The sequence below is a fragment of the Leptodactylus fuscus genome, chromosome 1 (assembly GCF_031893055.1).
Source record: "Leptodactylus fuscus isolate aLepFus1 chromosome 1, aLepFus1.hap2, whole genome shotgun sequence".
Classification (NCBI taxonomy): Eukaryota; Metazoa; Chordata; class Amphibia; order Anura; family Leptodactylidae; genus Leptodactylus; species Leptodactylus fuscus.
In genome coordinates, this window is record NC_134265.1 from 159,413,809 (window position 1) to 159,431,357 (window position 17,549).

The window sequence follows — 17,549 nt, forward strand, 5'->3', positions numbered from 1 at the left end:
GATAACTTTGGTTGAGAAGCAGAATTTAACATGCTCTTGTATGGATTTTATTGAGTCCTAAGTGTGCTCCTTGAGCCAGAAGAATTTAATATTAAGTAATAAAATCAAAACCTAATGATGAATACATTATGAAGGTCCACATTTTAATTTTGTGCTTGATTACATTTTTGATTTATTACTACCTGCTGAACAATGCAACTCTGTGCATTTTTACTACATTTTGTTTCTGGTGCTTATTATAAAGCTGTCCTTTACTGGATGTAATCGTTTCACAGAGGATTTTCACTATTATTCGTACAATCGAGGCTAACTACCGGGGTAGCAGGGGTAGCGGCTGCCACAGAGCTCGGGACATTAGGGGCCCGGCGGCAGCCACTACCTCTGTTTGTTTTTTTTTTTGTTTTTTTTTCCTTAATAGGCCGTTACTCCAGCTGGTAGCGGGCCCTATTTACTTACCGTTCCTGGCAGGGGTAAGTGACAGGGATCGGTAAATGACGCCACGGACCCCACAATCAGTATTATTATACTCGTGGGTCATGGGCCACTTTGCTGAATAATACTGTGTGCAGGTGCCACTATGTGGAATATTACTGTGTGCTGGGGCCACTATAGGGCATAATAGAGTGTGCAGGAATGCAGGAGGGGGGGAGGGGTCTGTCGGTCGAGGTCTCCGATGTCTTGGGGGGAGGGGGGCATGTCAAAAGTTCGGGGCCGTGCCATTCCTAGTTACACCACCGGACAAGTCTATAGAATTCAGCACGCTGTCAGCAGCATGTAAAGCATTACTAGCAGATCTGTGAAGGGTCCTACACCTGGACCCCACACAGATCAGTTTAAATAGCTTTCTCCAGGCACTGGAAGCTATAGCAGTCAACAGAGTCTGGAAGCAGTCTGCACCTTTTTTAGTTATACAGTGGACAGGGCTTCAGCTCCCTTCATATTAATTGAATAGTAGCAGACTGCTTCTACTCCCAGTCCACTGCTATATAATGCATTTACAAAGTCTTCAGACTCTCTCGCTTTTTTTTTTTTTTTTTTTTTTTTTTACATTTTGTATGTTGAAGCCTTGTACTTAACTTAAAAAAAAAAATAAAAAAAAAATCACATCCTTTGCCCCGCTCAACAATCTACACTGAATACCTCATCATGAGAATGCAAAAATGTCTAAAATTCTGTTTTCACAAATGCATTGTAAAGGGAAACAAGTATTCAGACCCTTTTCTATGGCACATTCCTGTTTATAGAAGGTCTCACAGTTTATAATAATAGATGAGAATAGACCTGACTTTAGAGCTTAGAGACCAGGTTCTGTGAAGGCAGGGATCTGATGAAGGGTATAAAGCATTTCTACTGCACTGGAAATTTCCTAGAGTACAGTGGCCTTCATAATTCTTAAATGGAAGAAGTTTGGGACAACCAAGACTGGCCAACCCACCAAATTAAGTAATTGGAAAAGAAGGGCCTTCATAAGAGAGGTGAACCAATAGTCATGGTCATACTGGCTGAGCTTCAGGGATTCTATGCAGATAGGAGAAACTTCAGAAATTGAATGGACACATGCTTTCAACCATCTTTTTTGGTTTTGCTGTCCGCTTGAAAAGTCGGACATCTTTGGGAACGGACAGTTAAGGACACCCACGGACAGTAAAAGAACGCACCCGATGTCCATTTATATCAATGCAAAATGTCACGGACACAGCTAGTGTCCGCTGCTAATGTCTGCACAAGATTTTGAACAGACATTAGCAGCGGACACTAGCTGTCGGACTCCGACGGTAGTGCGAACGCTCCCTTAGTGGGGCAGAGCAGGGCAAGGATCTAAGACAACCAGTGTGGCAAAAACTGGCATGTGTTATACCAGAAAACTACATCAGCCCCTAATCTGCTTAAAATTCAGTTCTGGCATATTGGACCTCCCAAAGTGTGCCAGAATTATTAAGTGGTGTTCTAGTGCAAATGGTAGACTTAAGACTGACATAGAAAATGCAAGCTTTAATAATTTCTCTCTATGTGTTGCAGAAAACAAGTTGTTAATCCCCTACTGATAAAAATTTGCTTTTTTCCCCTATGTATAAAAGCCTAGATCTTTTATTTCCGAAAGCTCTAAAACACTTGGGTTTCATTGACTATTATAAAATTGTGTAACCTACATCTAAAAAGTTTTTGGAAATAGAAATTTCCTGACTGATCAGAAATGTTGAGGACCCTGCACATCTGTATTCCTTCAGTAGTTCTCCAGTGCTAAATTAACTTACCACTCGTCACCACATTTGTTTAGTCCCTGATCACAAATCCATACTAAGTCCGCTAATGAAATTGACTCTTCTTTTTTCATTGATTTTAATTTAGAATTTAATTCTTTTAATACAACATAAGTCTTTGGAGTTGAAGCGTTTAGCGCACTCTTGTAAATCTCTAAAAGGTATTTGAACAGAAAATGTGTGAAATAGCCTTTGTTTATTTCTTTTACAAGTGCTTTTTGTTGTACAGGTTGTTGGGGCCTGATGTGACTAACCTTTGTTCCTATGACCAATCCTTTAATTCATTCATATATTTGTGTATTTTAAAAAGGTACCTCTTTTGTATTAGTTTTCCTGCATTTTGATACTGTTGATCTGTTCCTAGGAAAGGGCATCAATATCATACCATTGGCAGTTTGACACCTGGCACTCACCAGTTAGATGAAGAGACTCTGGTGCTCTGAATTGTGTGGCCTTATTATTGAATAGCAAGAACAGATACATACACTGTTATAGCAGCTATGCTTGGTTGTGCAGCTCAGTTTAGATTAACTTGAATGGGATTGATCAGCAAACATTAAATGGAACAGATAAACATGATGTCATAACCTGTAAAAAGGAAGCTGCACTCATTTAAGTTTGTCCCGTGCGTCAGACCCCACAAATCTTATACTGATAACCTATCCTAAGTATAGGTCACCATTATCAAATGTTACCATTATAATTGGTTTCGTTCCATTGTTTATCTATTTTATGATGTGATGTGTGTTGTGCGCATACAGAAATTCAGTTTCTGTTAGAGATTTAATGTGAGTCTTATAGGCTTGAACAGAGAAACTGACTTCATGTTCCACACATAAGATGCTGTGTCAGTCACGTGACACAAATGAGGATCTGAAGGAAGTGGATAACCCACAGATACATACACTGATAAGACGATTGATTACATAATGTACCTTTGTTACAGGCTAAAAAGTCCTACTATAATGGTGACTAGCCAATAGCAGTTTTCTTCCTTTTCATTTGTTTGTTAATCCAAAGTTGCTCCTCTAAGGGTCTGTTCACATGGCGTTTTTTGCAGGCGGATTTTGAGACGGAATCCGCCTGCAAAAAAGGCTCCTTGTCACTTCAATGGGAGCCGCTCGCTTTTTTCCTCCGTTAAAGGGGCTCTATCACTAGGAAAAGTCATTTTTAACTAATCACATCCTTGCATAGCCTTTAGAAAGTCTATTCCACACCTACCTTTAGTATGTAGATTGCTCTGTGAACATAGCCTTAGTTTTACTTCTTGGGCTAGATAACAGAATGCTGGGAAGAACTTCATTCCTTCAGCATCAGCTATATCATTGGCACTTCCACCGAGCGCCATCATTAGAAGAACAGATAAAAATACAAATCTCCTCTGAGAAAACTGGATCCAGTAGACATGTAAGGTAGAAACGTAGAGTGAAATGTGAGCAAAATCTGGTACCTAATTGGCAGTAATATCAGTTACTATATTTTTTGGACTATAAGACATGCCGGACCATGATGTGCATCTAGGTTTTAGAAGAGGAAAATAGGAAAGATAATTTTGAGGCAAAAAATGAGGTAAAATATTTAATAGAAATAACATATAGAAGTTGTAGTTTATAACAGCTGCAGGGCCACATTGACAGGTGACCTTGCAGTGGAATATGCTTATGTTAATATTAACTCTTTCCTGCTGGTGGCATTTTTGATATTCATTTTTGACTCCCCGCCTTCCAAACCCTATAACTTTTTCTGTTCACAGAGCTATAAGGGGGCTTGATGTTTTTGGTAAAAATTGTTCTTCATATTGGTACTACCATATATACTCGAGTATAAGCCGACCCAAATATAAGCCGAGGCCCCTAATTTTACCACAAAAAAACTGGGAAAACTTATTGACTCGAGTATAAGCCGGAGAGGGAGGGGGGGCAATGCAGCAGCTACTGGAAAATTTCAAAAATTAAAATGGTCAGAGTTTTTGGGTGCAGTAGTTGTTGGGTACTGGGAAAGTGGAGTGTTTTGGTTGTCTGTCTGCCCCTTCCCTGAGCTTGAGGTCTGTTTTTTTTTTTTTTTTCTTTTCCCCCCCACTTGGAATTCAGTCTGGCTGAATATAGGGTATCTGCAGTGCTCCTATTAACCCCTGCCCGACGGAACAGGAGCACTGCAGATACCCTATATTTAGTAGACCCGGCACTTTCAGACACAGGGATACCTAATGTGTATGTGTTTCACAGTAATTTTCTACTTTTATATGTATTCTAGGGAAAGGAGGGATTTAGAACTTGTATTTACTTTATTTTTTTATTATACTTTTTTTTTAAAGCTTTTTTTTCAATATTTTATGGGAGATTCTATACATTACTATCGAAGCTGGTCATAGAACCCCCCCCCCCCCCCTCAAATTAAAAAAAAAAAAAAAAATTTTTTTTTTTTTTTTTTTTTTGCTTCACTCGAGTATAAGCCAAGGGGGGCTTTTTCAGCACAAAAACGGTGCTCAAAAATTCGGCTTATACTCTAATATATACTCGCGTATATACTCGAGAATCCCCCGCACACCGAGGCAAAACAGCATTGAGTGTCCAATGCTCTCCAAACCAAAGTGGAACCAGGCCCCAGAGGTCTTCGCCAGAGATCCTGATGGTGAAGTTGGACTTGATAAATTCTGGGAGCCAGAACCGCAACCGCCGAGAGAGCGTCACACACAGTGCGCACCCAAAGTTGCAGTGGAACCAGAAAACCCTAAAACCACTCACCTCAGTGGGTGAAGAAACAGGAGAAGCTGGTTAGCAGGGTTGAGTGCAGTACGGATGATTTCCAGGGGATGACGGAGGCACCACAAGAAAGTTGTACAGGCCGAGTTGGTACACAGGAGGTCATGCAGAATCCAGGGGTAGTCAGGACATAGTCAAACAAGCTGGGTTGGTACACAGGAGGTCACGAGGTAACAGAAGGTGCAGCTGAAGAGTAGTCCGAGTCATACACTGGAGGTCATGAGGTATCCAAATCAGAGATCAAGGAGAGGTGGTCTTTAGGCAAGCTGGGGTGATGCACTGGAGGTCACGGGGTATCTGAGTCACAGGTCAAGGAGAGATGGTCTAGGAGGCAAACATGGTCATATACTTAGGCCAAAACACAGGAACACAATATGAGGCAGGAGAATCAGGACAGGAATTCACAGAGGCGCAGGGTGAGCCAATCCCAGTGGAAACTGAACAACCAGTGGCGGACTGGAGCCAGAATGTAGCCTTAATAGCCTCCGGCCCGCTGCTGACTCAGAAAGTATCGTTCCGGTCACACGAGGAGACCGGAATTCCCTGCAGACCATTGCGGAGGTTCCGGCCCTCCTCCAGGGAGGAAAAACGCAGGAAACTGAGCTGGCCAGCAGCTTCCGGGCAGCGCTGTAGAGGTTCCGGCTCGGTCTAACACCAGCTCTGTCTTAAAAGTGACACATCTTTCGTGGAAAGTTCTTGGATTTAGTTCAGTGGTGGCAATAGTAAGCAGCCAATTTCCTCTGCTACTGAGGTTGAATTGCAGTCAGTATATTTGGCAGACTAGTCCCTTTTATTTCCAAGTTTATGAGATGAATGCAACAGTACAACAAATTAAAGTAGGGGATACTCAGCATGAGCGATTCTTTTTGTGTAATGTAGAGCGCATATCCATGTATTTAGTGCGATTTTCTAGTTTCTAAAAAGTGTATTTTGTGAAGAAAGGAAACTACAGGGTAGTATTTGTGAAAAGGATACTACAAAACAATGGTCATAATTGCAGACACGACTGCCTTTCAGTTCCATTTCATTCATTTTGATTGATGTGCAGATTTATTGCCTTTTAACTGTTGCAAATTTATAAAGCATTTTTCGTTTTAATATTCCCAGTGCTTTTTGTTTTGCATTTCAAGTATTTAGTTGATATTTATGACTAGTTTCAAGCCTCTCATTATTGTTATGCCCATAAAATTCACTTGTATGAGAAGGTTTAATGCATTTCCTGACAGTAGAATGAATTGTCACACTCTGTGGCCAGACAATGTCGGCTTACATATCTACATATACAATATGTATTTACATTTACATGACTTGCAAAAGCATTATTAGCTACAGTTAAGACATATAGATATTATATACATTTTAGAACTGTTATACAATGGTGTAATCGCGGTGTTCCTGCTTGCAGACTTTTTTTTTTTTTTCACTAACATTTGACTTCTCTACTGCATGACATACAGTTTGTATGATGTTTGCCCAGTGGATTAGCTTGATGTTTTATTCACATGTTAGTATCAGTATTCACTTATCAGGGTCAGTGTTTAGCATTAGTAAACCAAAACCAGGGGTAGATACTACAGTCGTGGCCAAAAGTTGAGACTGACACAAATTTCGGCTTTTAGTCTGATGTTTCTATGGTATATTGTACAATTATAAGCATTCCTTATTTTTTTTATTTTTAACTTTTATTGAAAAATACATCAAATTTATGCAGAGACGCAATATTTACAGTATTGACCTTTTTATTGTGGGTCAAATCCTGACTGCCGGCTTTTTTTTTTTCTATACTGACATTAGTTTTACAATATTCTGATCAATGTTCAGCGTTTATCACAATTTCTTTTTTTTTTTTTTTTAATTTAGATTGTGAGCCCTACATAGAGCTCACAATGTACATTTTTCCCTATCAGTATGTCTTTGGAATATGGGATGGAAATCCATGCAAACACGGGGAGAACATACAAACTCCTTGCAGATGTTTTTTTGCCCTTGGTGGGATTTGAACACCAGGACTCCAGTGCTGCAAGGCTGCAGTGCTAACCACTGAGCCACCGTGTGGCCCCTAGCGTTTATCACAATTTCTGTGTTTCAAAACCACTTTTTGAGGATTGACAACAGGTTTTCATTGAGATTGAGATCTGGGAAGTACCCCAGCCATGGACCCAAAATTTCAATAATTTCTTCACAGAGATATGTGGTTACTTAAGGTATGCAACAGGACTTAAAGTAGTGTTCACCTTTTCTTCTCTAGATTGTTCCAAATGTTCCAAACTATATGAAGGGGGTTTCATCAAAGAAGATAATTTTACACCAATCTTCTGCAGTCTGACCCCTGTATTTCCTGTTAGTCTGTCCTAGAGGTTTATCTAGATGAGAACTGCCTTCTGGAAGAATAACTGGAAAAGAAAAGGAGCGTGCTATAGTAAGTCCTTTTGACATGCCAACATTAAAGCATCCTGAGACCATTCATGTGTGGGGTTGCTTTTATCTATGGAAGTGGGTTCACTCAGTTTTTCCTAAGAATACTGCCATGATTATGGAATGGTGTCTAAACATCCTCCAAGAGCAACTTCTCCCAACAATCCAAGAAAAATTCGGTGATGAACAATAATGAATCGCCATGTTACAAGGAAACAGTGATAACTAAGTGACTTGGGGAGCAAGCAAGGAAACCAACAAGATCTCAATCCCATTTAGGTGTAATCACTTTTTATTGAACTTTTGCATAGAAAAGAAAAACAAAATACAGGGGCATTATGCCCACACAATCACTATTAAGGGGAGGACCCCAACCCGAGGGGGGCAAATAATAAGAATACAAGAACAAAAACCAAGTCAAAACAACAATAATATCAAAGAGGGAAAGAAAGGTGATCACAGTACGTCAGACACAAAGGAAACAAGAGGCATGGGGAGGACAGGATCGACAAGACACACCAAGGAGAGGAAGCGGAGGAAAGGGACTAGGCAGTAGGGGAAGCTGGAGCTCAACCAAACAGGGAGGAAAACTCTGAGGACCCCTGAAACACAACCCACGGCTGCCAGAGGGCATCAAACTTGGACGGGTCGGGAGAATCTTCCGCAACCAAGCCCTCCATCCTCCTGATAAGGAGGAATTCTTGGAGCCATTCCAACAATGAATGGATCGTAGAGCGGCGCCAATGTCGGGGGATGACCGTCCTGGTGACTGTAAGGACGTTTTGCAGGAGATCACCCTTCACCCTCGAGAGCTTGCCCAGGATTAGAGAAAGAGAAGGGCCAGCTGGGGGAGGGAGCCAGAGGGCAACCACACACCTTCACGTACAGGGAAAACACAGGTTCCCAAAAGGACCGAACCTCCCTAAATTCCCACCAGATGTGGCTGAAGGAGCCCTCCGCAGAATCACAGCGCCAACAGACATCAGAAACTGTGGGGTAAAATCTATGAAGGAGGGTAGGGCAACGGTACCAGCGGGACAGGATCTTAAAGTTCTTTTCCTGAGCGCTGCATGGTAGCGGTAACTTGTGGGCAAAGAGGAAGCAACGGGCCCTCAGGCTGTAAAAGAACACTCTCTAGGGTGGTCGGGAAGGAAGATAGGAAAGGAGGCAAGGCGAACCTATGTAAAAAGTCAACCAGCTGGTGATACTCCAGCCAGGAAAGGGGGACTTCAGGAAAGGCGTCCCTAAGCTGATCAAAAGAGGGAAGGGGAGAGAACCCAGACAGGGAACCCAACCGAACATCATCAGAGGCAGACCAACCAAGGACGTGGCGCACGGATAGGCCCAGGGGAAACATGGGATCCTGAAGAGAGAGCTCCAGGGGCCAGGGACCTTGGCCAAGGAAGTAGACTTACACACACACACAATCCCACACTGAAAGAAAGTGCAAGGAGAGTTGGACGAAAGTGAGAAGGTATCCAGGGGAGGGAAGGAAGATGAACAGATGTGAGATCAGCTTTCAAAGAGACCCACTGTTTGATCAGGGACCTGTAGCGCCAATCAAACAAATGCAGTAAAGTAAAGGAAGGGGTTCGGAAGGTCCCGCACTGCCGTTAGGTTTACGTCGAGAAAGAGTCCTAAAATGGAGCCTACTACGGGAAGGACCCGAAACAAAACGCCCAAAGAGCGATCGAAGGGAAGAAAAGAAGCGCCTAAGGACAGGTACCGCAGGGGCCTGGAAAAGATACAAAAATCAAGGGACAATGTCCATCTTCAAGACATTAATGCGCCCGAACCAGGACAAGCGAAGGGAGCCATAGGATTTTAGGTCAACTGCGGTCTTTTCCAACAGCGGGAGGTAGTTCAGGTCCACCAGCTTATTGGGGTTGGTGGAAATCCGGATCTCTATCCCATTTAGAACTTGTGGGCAAACAATGAAGTTAAGGCATTAAAAGAAATAATAATAATAATAAAAAAAAATACTGAAGCAATTCAAAATTTGTGTCGGTTTTAAATCTTTTGGCTTTCAATGAACACAGCGATAAAGTATATTGGAAAGATCCTGGTTTTGGTTTAGTCACTGATTTAAAACACTGATGTGTGAATAAGGCCTTAGTATAACTATGACAATTTTTAGCTTGCTAATCATCATTATGATTATTATGTGAAAGTATTTTCCCTGAAATGGAATGAAATTTCTTCATGTTGCTGTTGCACTTTTTTTTTTTTTTTTTTTTTTCAAAGCATCACCTATATAATATTTTGTAGTTGTGAGCAGTAGCTGGTGTAATACGTGAACTACAAAGTAGTTCAACCTGTCCTTAACTAGATTCTTGTTTGTTCTCTACATAGGTTTCTTTCCAAGTAGTTGCCAAGGATGTGATGCTTTTCTGAGACACAAAATGACACTTATATCTCCTTCAATACTAAAGAAATATGGCATTCCTTTTGACAAGGTAAGTTGGCAATCTTATTTATTTATTTAAGCAACAATTTATATGTGGGCTTAGTATACATTAATGTGGCAGTACCAACAAGAAGTTAGGGACTAATATATCAATTTTTGAGCATGGTCAAACTCCAGCCAAAGTATTTGAAAGGATTGGTGGAGTACCCATAAAGGTTAGCAGAACATTTTGAACATTTGCAATTTTACATGTTGGAAACTACCTATTTCGTTACAAAAACAAACAACAAAAAGCAGAGGTCATCCCGCAAAAAATAAGCCCTCAACCAGCTCTGTCTACTGAAAATTAAAAATGTAATGCCTGTCAGAAGATGGCGATGCAAAAATAATAGATTTTTCCCCTAAATTGAATTTTATTCTGCACAAATAGCAACGCATTAAAAAAATCATATAAATGAGGTATCGCCGTAACCATACCGACCTGCAGAATAAAGGTAACATGTTACTTATGCTGTACTCTACACCGGAAAAAAATAACTGCTAAAAAGCAATGCCAGAAATTGATGTTTCCTTTTACATCCCACCCAGAACGAGTTATTAAAAGGTAGTCAATAAGTTACAGGCACTCCAAAATGGTGGCATTGAAAAGTACATCTAATACCGCAAACACCAAGCCTCATATGGCCACATTGCCAGAAAATAAAAATAAAAATATAGCTTGTACAATGTGAAGACAAAACCCCCAAAAGTCGCCAAATCATTAGGACATAAGTGGCTGCGACTAGAAGGAAATGTATAAGCTGTGCGAGCGTTTTCAGGGGACACCCCATAATTAGAGCTTATGAGAGAGAAGACACCAGCGCTGATCCCCCAGAATGCTCCTCTTCCCCGTCCGTGTCATAGGAGTTAGTGGGAAAATAGAATGGGATTTGGTGTACCCAATTTAATCTGCACAGCTTACATATTCACTTCTGGGTTAGTAATGCTCACTACATCACTTGATAAATTCTTTGAGGGGTGCGGTTTTCAAAATGGGGTCACTTTCTAGAGGTTTCCACTGTTTTGACTCCTCAAGGACTTTGTAAATGCGACATGGTTCCTGAAACTTATCAGCCAGATCTGCCCTCTAAAAGCTCTTTGGCGCGCCTTCCCTCCTGCGTCTCGCTGTGCGTCCATATATTAGTTTACACAAGTGGGGTACTATGGTAGTCGGGAGAACTTGCATAACAAATTGTGGGATGCGTTTTCTCCTTTAACCCCTTGTGAATGTGCAAATTCTAGGGCTAAATGAAAATATTAATATTTGAAAATTTCAGCTCCATTTTGTATGAATTCCTGTTAAGCACTTATAGGGTTAAAATACTAGGTATATGTTTTGGCTTATGTAAGGGGTGCAGTTTTGAAAATGGGGTGATTTATGGGGGGCTTTAATACAAGGGTCTTTCAAAACCCCTTCATAACTGGATTAGTCCCTTAAAAAATGGGTTTGGAAATTTCTTGAAAATTTGGAATATTGTTGTTTCACTTGTGAACCTTCTAATTACTGTAAAAAATAAAAGTTTGACTAAAGTTTGCCGACATAAAGCAGCATATATTTTTCAAAATTTCCACCAAATTTCCTATTTTTTTCATAACTAACACAAAACATATCAACCAAAATTTACTACTAACATGAAGTATAATGTGTTTTGAAAAAACAGTCTCAAAATCACTTTGGTAAGTTAAAGCATTCCAAAGTTACTGCCACATAAAGTGACACATGTCAGTTTTGAAAAATCGAGCTTGGTCAGGAAGTCAAAGTGCCATTGGCGGGAAGGGGTTAAATATAATTGTGTAAAATACCACTCTCTCAGCTGGAAGCTACTGAAACCTAAAAGGATATAAGCCCCCAAAAATCAAATGGAAAAACCATAGGGATGTTAGTGGAAATATTTCTTGATGCTTTCCTGAAAGAAAACCATTAACAAAAATAAAATTCCTCCAGTGTGGAGAAAGAACCTTGTAGATCCTTGTTAGGCTTTCGCTATCAGTATAAAGACGGCTTTCCAGAATGTACTAAATGAGTCTTAGAGTCTGTTTTTTTTCATGGAGATAAGGCCTCACTATCATGCTATGCGTTCTCTATACTTTTCTATACTCACCTACTGTATATTACACATACAAGTCCACAGACCTTTTTATTTCCTGAAACTTAATAACAAAAAAATGTTTCGGTATGCTCCAAAAGATGTATTATAGAACATTTCCTAGTCTGGCACTGCTTCTGGGGATGAGACATTACTGTGAATTCCTGTCAGGTATTTGATGTGCATTTATCTGTTGTATGCAACTTTTCTACTTTTCATAATTGCCAAGATACAGCTGTTTTAAAGTGATTCCTTCCCTCGACTCCCCTTAAATGCTACTAGCTTCACATGCTGCTATCGTCGCACAGTAAACATACACAATGCCCAAAGTTAGAAGACAGTTTTTAAGAATTCTTCTTACTGTATTAATTCAGTATCAGAGATCAACAACACGGCATTATCTATGAAAGTAACTTCACACATCTTGTGCTGGGTGGATGGACGAGCCCACGTGGCCCCCATTCTCTTTAATAGGAGCGCGGCAGATAGCTGAGTACTGTAGTTTGGCTATCTTTGGCATTCCATCGAAGTGAATGGGACCGTGCGTTCATCCATCCACCAAACGATATGCCTATATTCAACCTGACTGTGATCAGGCTGAATTCCTATGGGGGTAAAAAAAACCCCCCAATTTTCAGGCCCAGTGGAGGTCTCAGTAGACAGCCCCCCATCAATCAGTTATTTATCCTCTATCCTATGGAATGGGGCTAAATACTTTTCAGAGCATTATTTCATTATGACGTTAATATAAAATGCTTACTTCAGCTGGTGATGAGCCAGGGGTACAGCAAGGGATCCAGATCCAAAAAGGAGGCAGCAGCTAGGCCAACAGCACTAAAATTCTGAGATCAGGGTCAGGTAGACCTCAGGAGCCATATTGCATAGCCTAGGAGCAGAGGCGTATCTAGGGACTCAGTGCAGGGGGAGCAAACTCATCTAAATGGACCCGCGACCATATAGTGGTATATATTGGCACAGGTGAATACACTGTAGTAATATTTTGTAACTTACAGGTGACGTCTTTGACTAGATCTTCACATTTCCCTTCTCTTCCTTTTGGACTGCCATGACCACTTCCAGCTGTGACTTGTTTCTGTAAAATTTGTAACACCGACATCTTTGGCTCTCCCTTTTCCAGGCACTTGTCACACATTGGGGCTCAAAAACCCTGGCCCCCTACTGATCAGCTGTTTGAATGAACCATGGTATCGGTGTAAGTGCCGTGACCACTTCTCTGTTTACATATTGTCATTCATCTCATGCGATATGAGATGAATTTTGTAATGACACCATTTTGTGGTGCCTAAAACATATGTTGCTGAATTTAAACCCATTTGGGGAAAGAAATCAATTTTATTTTTGCATCGCCATTTTCTGAGATGCATAACATTTTTATTTTTTGGTTGACAGAGTTGTTTGATGGCTTATTATTTTCCGTGGGACATCCAGTGTTTCTATTGGTATTGTTTTGGTGTACATGTGACTTTTTGATCACTTTTTAGAGCATTTTTTATAAGGCAAGATGGCGAAAAATCATTTGTCATTTTTTTTTCTGTTGTTCACTATGCAGGTTAAATGTTTCAGTTTTACCTGCATACATTTTTTTTCTTCAATAAAATTAATGTTAAAAATAAATAATGTTTCAGATTTATTGAACAGAGTATTATGGATGTTTCAAAACCAAATTTATATTGCTTTTATTAATTTTAGAGTTTTTATTTGATATATAACTCCTCTTATATAGGAAAGGGGCATTTTGAGGCTTAGGCTGATTTCTACCGTTCGACGCAGGATCAACCAAGATATGTTGTGACCAGTTTTTGCCAGCAGAGACGGCCACTCTAAAATTGTTAAGCAGATTATCCACAACACAACAGCTTTTATAGTATGTGTCTTTGCTGAGAACAACATATCACACACTGAAATGAAATGATTCTTAAAATAAAAACAAAACCCTGCAATATTCACTTATCACCACCTTCTGGTCATTAATTTCTGCAATATAAATTAATGCAAAACTCTAGTGGTAAAAATGCTAACTACACCCCTTGATGGGGTCATATCTTAGGAGATTCCACTTTCTTGACAGTGTAGTGAGTTCTACAAAAGTGGCGTACCATCGAACATCCAAACCATATAAATATATGCTCCAAAAGCCAAGCAATGCTCAGTCTTTTTTTTCTGCCCTGCTGTTTGCCCAAACCGTTTAATATCCACTCATATAACACGAAAGATATCAACCAAATTTTGCAACATATGTGAAGTACAATGTGTTATGAAGAAACAGTTACAAAATAAATGGGGTAAGTAATAGTATCCAAGAGTAATTAAAATATAAAGTGACACGTGTAAGATTTAAAAAATGTCGCATTATCAGAACATTCAAAACTGACTGCTAGAGAAGGGATTGACATGTGTAGTAGGATCTTCATTGTTAAAAATAAAGTAGAATCAAGATCTCTGCTCACCTATTTTCTCATGATGTGAAGAGCTTTCTCTATCTGGTTGCAATACATGGGTGTGAAATAATGAACATGCTTGTCCACCCCTCTGTTTGCTCCTCCTGCATGCCCTTGATAGACACCCCTGTTATTTGCAGTTATTTGCTAAGTGACATGGTACAAGTATGTTCCTGACTATAGAAAATGAAAGGAGCAGAGCGGTGAGTAAAAAGGGGAAAAAATAAATAAATATATATGTATGTGTGTGTGTATATATACAGTATATCATCTTGTCTAATGCCTTGGGAAAAGAAAAGATGTAATATCTGGTGAATATAGTGTTTTTCTGTTGTGCAGAGTGTGTGTAGGGGTTATGGAAAGTACTAGTGCTTTCATATGTAAAAATAATAAAATATTTGCTACTATTACATACTTGCTAAGGGTGTTTATGAGAAACTGTAACTTCTGCATAGACTATAGCAGACAATTGTCAGAAGATTGTGTGCCAGAACTGTTACTTTATAATAATTTAGACCACAGAAGCCCTTTTTTTTTTTTGGCTGTTACCGTAGCTGTTGGCAACAGTTTGTAGATGAACATCCTATTTTGACTTTCTATGAAACCTAGGTATTCTCTGCAGGTGACTTTGTCTAACAACATCACAGCAGCAATCCTGCTCAATGGGAAAGTAGTAGGTTTTTATTTTTCAAAGAATTCATCCTACCTTTGATAGGTGTCCTTGACATTCTCCATTGTACGTTTGATTGTTAGCACAGTAATTGGCTCAGTGTGTTTTTAATCATACGGCTTGGTATAATGTAGTTTCATTATCTAAATGCATCTTGGTGAACGTTACATGCAGTTTGCAGCATTTGCCACACACTGGTCCAAGCCTCGGGTGTTTTCTCATAAATTTATTGATTAATGCTAGTTAACTGGTTTACCTGCAAAGGGGGTGGGGTGGGGGGTGTAACGTACGATGTACCTGGATGCATCTATAGCTGCATCCACTCCCTGGCCGCAGCTGATGCTTACACTTCGGGGTAAGTGAAATACCAATTTTCATTTGCTTTATAGGATATGCCATAACTGTTTTGATATATATGGGGCATACTGCTCTCTAAAATTAGCCCCGACCTTCATGTCTCACTGCTTACCCAGCCACGACCTAGCTGAAAAAAACAGCTTAGGCACAACATAGCTCTCAACTACACTGTTTCCATGACCCAGTAGAAGCGAATGGGCATTATTTTAACCACTTCGAAAAGTAAGCTGTGTAGTTTCTGTAACTCCCATTCACTTCTGTGGTAGCTAAGGAAAAGGCAAATATTAGGCCGGGTTCACTCAGAGTATTGTGGTTCGTCATTTGGTATGTACACGCCGCGCGATTTTTTGTGGGCCGTATACGCTCCCATTGTTTTCAATGGGAGCCGGTACCGTACACGCGGCGCTATTTTGCGGCCGTGATTTTTCAGCGTGTACGATACCGGCTCCCATTGAAAACAATGGGAGCGTATACGGCCCGCAAAAGATCCCGCGGCGTGTACGTACCAAATGACGAGCCACAATACTCCGTGTGAACCCGGCCTTAGAGTTATCCATGGCAGAAAGTTTTCCCAGGTCTCAGCTTGGGTAAGTAGCAGAGCACAGAGGCCAGGGGATTATTTTAGAGAGAGGGGAGTGTCCCATGAATGAGACCTTCATCTATTAGACATTTTTGACATAACTTCTAACTATGCCATAAATGTTTTTGTGGGGAAAACCCCTTTAATTACTAGCCGTGCAGTTTTGCTGTTGCTGAACTTCTCACTATCTGTATTCTTCTACAAGCTGGTGGGTGGGCTTTGACTGTTTGATGAACAGGACACTATGAAGTATCGCCAATAGATAAAGACATTCTTTACCATGAGAAATAACTTATGATTACTAGAAATGTAATATAAATATAGATCAAGTAATATGCACAGTAAATGTGTATTACAGTACAAATGTTTGGAGAGAAAAACAAACTTGCTGCAGAGGCGAGAACAGACTTAATGTTATTTTTGTGCTGAGGGGATATCGTCACTCCATAGAGAGAGAACCACCATTTAGGTGTGTGGAGTCTTATTAAGCCATGAGCGCTCCACTGTGCAAAGGAACATGGGAAGAATATGCAAATCTGACTTCCATGATGTAATTAGGATGCCAGTGCCTCAAGTATGCACACCAATAGAGGGCGCTGACTGAGAATGTGCAAGTCTATCTTCCATGATGTAATTAGGAAGACAGTGTCTCAGCCCCCTGTGCTCTCTGAGCACTTTTAGTATAATGAAAAAAAGAAAAATTTGAAAACGCTGGCACGGACCTGTAAGAGATTAATAGCCTTTCTAAAGGCTATTCCTTTGTGGTTTTAGTTTAAATTTTGTATTTATTTTTTTAAAATGAATAATAATAAATAATAAATTTTATTTATATAGCGCCAACCTATTCCGCAGCACTCTACAATTTGTAGGGTTCAAATACAGACAGATACATAACAAAGAACGTCATTTCACACAATGGGACTGAGGGCCCTGCTCGCAAGAGCTTACAATCTATGAGGTAGAGGGGGTGACACAAGAGGTAGCAGGGGCGACATTGCTTATACAGTATTAGACAATTTTGTAATAGAGGTTACTGTCATTACACAAACAAAACTTTGAGCCGTCACTAGTGGTGTCCTGTAACATGTGGATGGAGCTTGGACAAATAAAGTTAGCCTGAAAAGACATCATATCATGTGGGTTAATGTGTGGTAATGTGGGAGCGGGGACAGAGGAAGGTTAAATTTGGGGGATTCTAATTCTAGTACGGAAGGGTTTACGTTAGAAATTGTGATAGGCCTGTCTGAAAAGATGTGTCTTTAGTTTGCGTTTGAAACTGTAGAAATTGGGAGTTAATCTGATTGTCCAGGATAGAGCATTCCAGAGAAGTGGTGCAGCTCGGGAGAAGTCTTGTATACGAGCGTGGGAGGTTCTGATGATAGAGGATGTAAGTGTTAGGTCATTGAGTGAGCGGAGAGCACGGGTTGGGCGGTAGACAGAGATGAGGGAGGAAATGTAGGGAGGTGCGGCATTATGTAGAGCCTTGTGGATGAGAGTGATAACTTTATATTT

The 17,549-nt window shown here is 40.3% G+C and overlaps 1 protein-coding gene across 1 annotated transcript in view; it reads left to right on the forward strand.

Moving 5' to 3' along the window:
• The window catches only part of KDM4C (lysine demethylase 4C), a 282,851-nt gene that overhangs the window by 60,253 nt on the left and 205,049 nt on the right, over nucleotides 1–17,549 (forward strand). The window contains exon 7 of the mRNA XM_075278892.1: nucleotides 9,791–9,894. Within this exon, the coding sequence (XP_075134993.1) occupies nucleotides 9,791–9,894 (104 nt within the window). The remainder of the gene's footprint in view (nucleotides 1–9,790; nucleotides 9,895–17,549) is intronic.